At 36.5% G+C, this 3,963-nt stretch overlaps 1 protein-coding gene across 1 annotated transcript in view; it reads left to right on the forward strand.

Moving 5' to 3' along the window:
• LOC117120844 (CD209 antigen-like) overlaps positions 1–3,963 on the forward strand; it is a 32,756-nt gene that overhangs the window by 13,466 nt on the left and 15,327 nt on the right. Inside the window, exon 3 of the mRNA XM_033265933.1 lies at positions 1,452–1,601. Within this exon, the coding sequence (XP_033121824.1) occupies positions 1,452–1,601 (150 nt within the window). The remainder of the gene's footprint in view (positions 1–1,451; positions 1,602–3,963) is intronic.

The following is a 3,963-nucleotide window of genomic DNA, read 5'->3' on the forward strand; positions in this document are numbered from 1 at the left end:
AATATACATATCATGTCGACATGGCGAGATAGATTATCTTGACAAGTCGACATACTAAAAATGTTTTGTTGTTATGACAAGATAGGTTATCTTGACAAGTCGACATAATAAAAGTCGACATACTAAAAATGTTTTGTTGTCATGGTGAGATAAATTATCTTGACAAGTCGACATTGTAAAAATGGTATGTCGTCATGGCGAGATGATTATCTTGACAAGTCAACATAATCCATATTGTATGTTGTCATGGCGAGATAGATTATCTTGACAAGTCGACATAACATAAGTTGTATGTTGTCATGGCATTTTTTTTCTCTTGTGGGCCTCAAATGGGATTACCTATAGGCCTAGGATCATACGCCCATATTTAAAAAAAATATATTTCCCACATGCTTTGGCCCATATTTTTTCATATATTATTTCTTCTAATTTGCCCACAGGGGCTGACCAACAAAGAACCCTTATGAATGTTCCCATGTCTTGCCATCAAGGGCCCCAAATGTGTTAAACTATCTGGGCCTGCCCATATTAAAAATTATATATCCCAAATGTTTTGGCCCTGATATCGCCCATATATTATAACCCCTTACATTGCCCATATGGGCTGAACTATGAATAGCCCAAATTGGTTCATCAATTTTTTTTTCTATTGTGGGCCCCAAATAGGATTACCTATATGGGCATGCCCATATTTAAAAAATATATTTCCCACATGCTTTTGCCCATATTTATCCCATATATGATTTTCCATAATCTGCCCACAAAGGCTGACCCACAAAGAGCCCTTATGAAGGGCCCCAAACATGCTAAACCACCTTGGCCTGCCCGTATTTTAAAAATATGTATCCAAGATGGTTTGGCCCTTATAGTGCCAGTATGTGATTGCCCATCCTTCATCCACATGGGCTGTCCCAGAAATAGCCCTTATGGGTCTGCCCAGTTTTTTTCTTTTGTTGTCCTCAAACGCTTACTCATATGGGCATGCCCGCACTTTAAATAACGTTCCCAAATATGTTAGCCCACATAGTACCCATTAGGTACGTTTATGCCCATATTTCCCCTTGTGGGCTCCAAATGCGCAGATTTACTATGGACTGCCCTTTTCTTTCCCTCATGGGTGCCAAATGCCTTGTTCCACATGTTAGCCATATTGGTTTCTCGATCTTTCACTCTTACGGGACCTTTAGAATTAAATTCAATACAGTGTAGCCCATACAGGCCCCCATAAGGGTTATGAGTGGTATGGGCCTGCCCACATGGGCCAGATATATTATATAAGGGCCCCACAAACTTTGCTACCTGGGCTATATCTATCTCTTATAATTTCTATTAGAAACAGAAGCAGTACATTTGTATGACGAGTGTACCTGCTAGGCACATACTATTTCTACCGACGTCAAGATAATACGCACATGCAATGCTACTATCTATCCATCTATCATTTCTTATAGCCTGGGGCCAGCATCAACCAAACAACTATCAATCAGTTTCTCAAGGTGACAGTTACAATGCAGACTGTGCTAAATGTGGCTGTGGTGCAAATTCCCGGTGGTGGGATAACAACTGCGAATTTGATTTTCGTTCGTATATCTGTGAAAAAGGTATGCTATTGAGAAAATGTTGTGTCGCCACTGCTATGAGCTTAACAAAGTAATATCTGCTTTAAATCACAGTAAAGTATTTTTATATATAAATGGCATATAAAAAGACTGGTTTTTTTTTTGTTGCCATTTAAAACAACAGGTGTCTGAAACTGACTCTGTCACAGATCGGACTAGAGTCATCGTTGTAGTCGTTTGTCAAAAACTCAAGAGAATGATAAAAACAACTACGATCTGCTGGTTACATTTCCATTTACTTAATATTCCACACCAGCATGTTTAACAATTTAACAAGTAATAATAATAACAACAATAATTACAATAACAATAAAAACATTTAATAACAATAATAACAATAACAATAACAATAATAACAAAAATAACAATAATAACAAAAATAACAATAATAAAAAAGACACTACTTATATAAATTTTTTAGAGTGTCCAGGAGTCAGAAATTAAGTCCTCTGCGTTTTCCCGCTCACACAGAAACAAAAGACAATAGCGTAATCCACACAGGTTAGTTAAGTTTGCTGGTTCACACATCACAGTAATCAACCGGTCCACACAGGACAAATAACAGGCAGTCCACACCGCACGGTATTCCGCTGGTCCACACGGCACAAATAACCATACAGTCCACCCACAACAGTAATCAGATGATCCACACAGGATACACTATTTTGCTGATCCACACAAGACAAAGTTCTGCTGTTCCACACAGGACAATATTCTGCTGGTCCACACAGGATATTCAGAGGATCCACTCAGGATACAGTGATCGATTAGTCCACACAGGACAATAATTTACTAGTCCACACAGGATACAGTAATCCATAATTCACCTATCTCAGCAGAGCACACATAAGATTGCATACCAAGCCCCTCTCTTTTAGGAGAGGCTTCACAAATAGCACATAAACACCTCACTTTATATTGACTTCAAAGATTGCATACCAAGCCTTCCTCTTTTAGGAGAGGCTTCACAAGTAGCACATAAAAAAACCATACTAAAAATAGGCTTAACAAAACTGGTGTGTGTGACCTCCACCATGCCTCGAGACTCTCTGCCTCATTACATTTCTCTTTGACTCGCACTCTCAATCTCTCATTTGCATAACCAGGTGAAATACCTTAATTTGCATTGAGTTTAACAAGTGTGAAACTAACCTAACAATAAATTCATTCACATTGTGACAATATCCCCCGCTTAAAATTATAATTATAAAAAGTAAAAGTATAATCAATTTTTTTCCATTTTTATGCATTTTATAATATTAATAATTAAATTCATATTCAAGGGGAAACTTCACCATTTACCCAATTTTGTATTTTTGAACCAGGTTTTGCCGATCTCTTCTTATCTCTAATAATTACTGCTTCAGGGAATTTTGTAACAAGATTAATAGTGAAACTCATTAGATGTGAAAAGTTCTTAAGAAGACTAGCACAATTAAATCAAAAACTATGTTGTAACTTCTAACATAAGTCATTGATTTTTAAAATTCAAAAGCATATCTATTAAGATAAACCTGGTTCACCAACCCGCCTAAATGCCCTTTTAAATGGTTTTCTGGTAAATGGAATAGTAACAGCATGTTATAACTACTCTTTAAAAAAACCCGCCATGTTTCAATACGTTTTAGCATTCTCAGTTCATCCAGCATATCTAGACCTATAAATTTGTGACAAAGAAATACATTTTAAATATTATGAACAATTAAATCCGATTTTTTTAATCTTTTTTTTTAAACCATCTTCATTTTAATTATTCAAAATACATCTAAATTCATCATTCACCAAAACATACAAATAACTATTTTACATCTCAAATTTTCCTATCTAATTCACGTAAAAAGCCTTATTTACTTTCATTATAAAATCCAGTTTTCAAAACTCCATATTAACATTCATTCAACACATCCAACTTTCATAAGCTTATAAAGTGCATCGACATTCTCATTCATTCATTAAACATTCTCGTTCAATCACCGAGTAAGCACGTTCACGTTGGGGAAGTTTTCTAATTGCAAAGCATATGGGATGCTTTAGACCCTCCCGCTCTTGCATTAAAACTGCTCCAATACCAATATCCGACGCGTCTACTGCTAAAATATACGGTTCGGATGGTTCTGGCAACATCAAAATCGGTTTCGATTCCAACCTAGATTTTAATGTCCTAAATGCATTTTCTTGAGCATCACCCAAAACTAATTTTGTGGGTACACCCTTTCGCGTTAAATCAGTTAACGGCACTGCTATCTCCGCGAAATTAGGCACGAACTCTCAATAGACCTTACCTCCTTTTTAGTATTTGGAGCCGACGTGTTCCAAATTGTATCTACCTTCTCCTGTCTAGGCC

This window comes from Anneissia japonica, unplaced genomic scaffold, assembly GCF_011630105.1.
Source record: "Anneissia japonica isolate Jap-2015-1 unplaced genomic scaffold, ASM1163010v1 scaffold287965_len1858130_cov191, whole genome shotgun sequence".
NCBI classification, from domain to species: Eukaryota; Metazoa; Echinodermata; class Crinoidea; order Comatulida; family Comatulidae; genus Anneissia; species Anneissia japonica.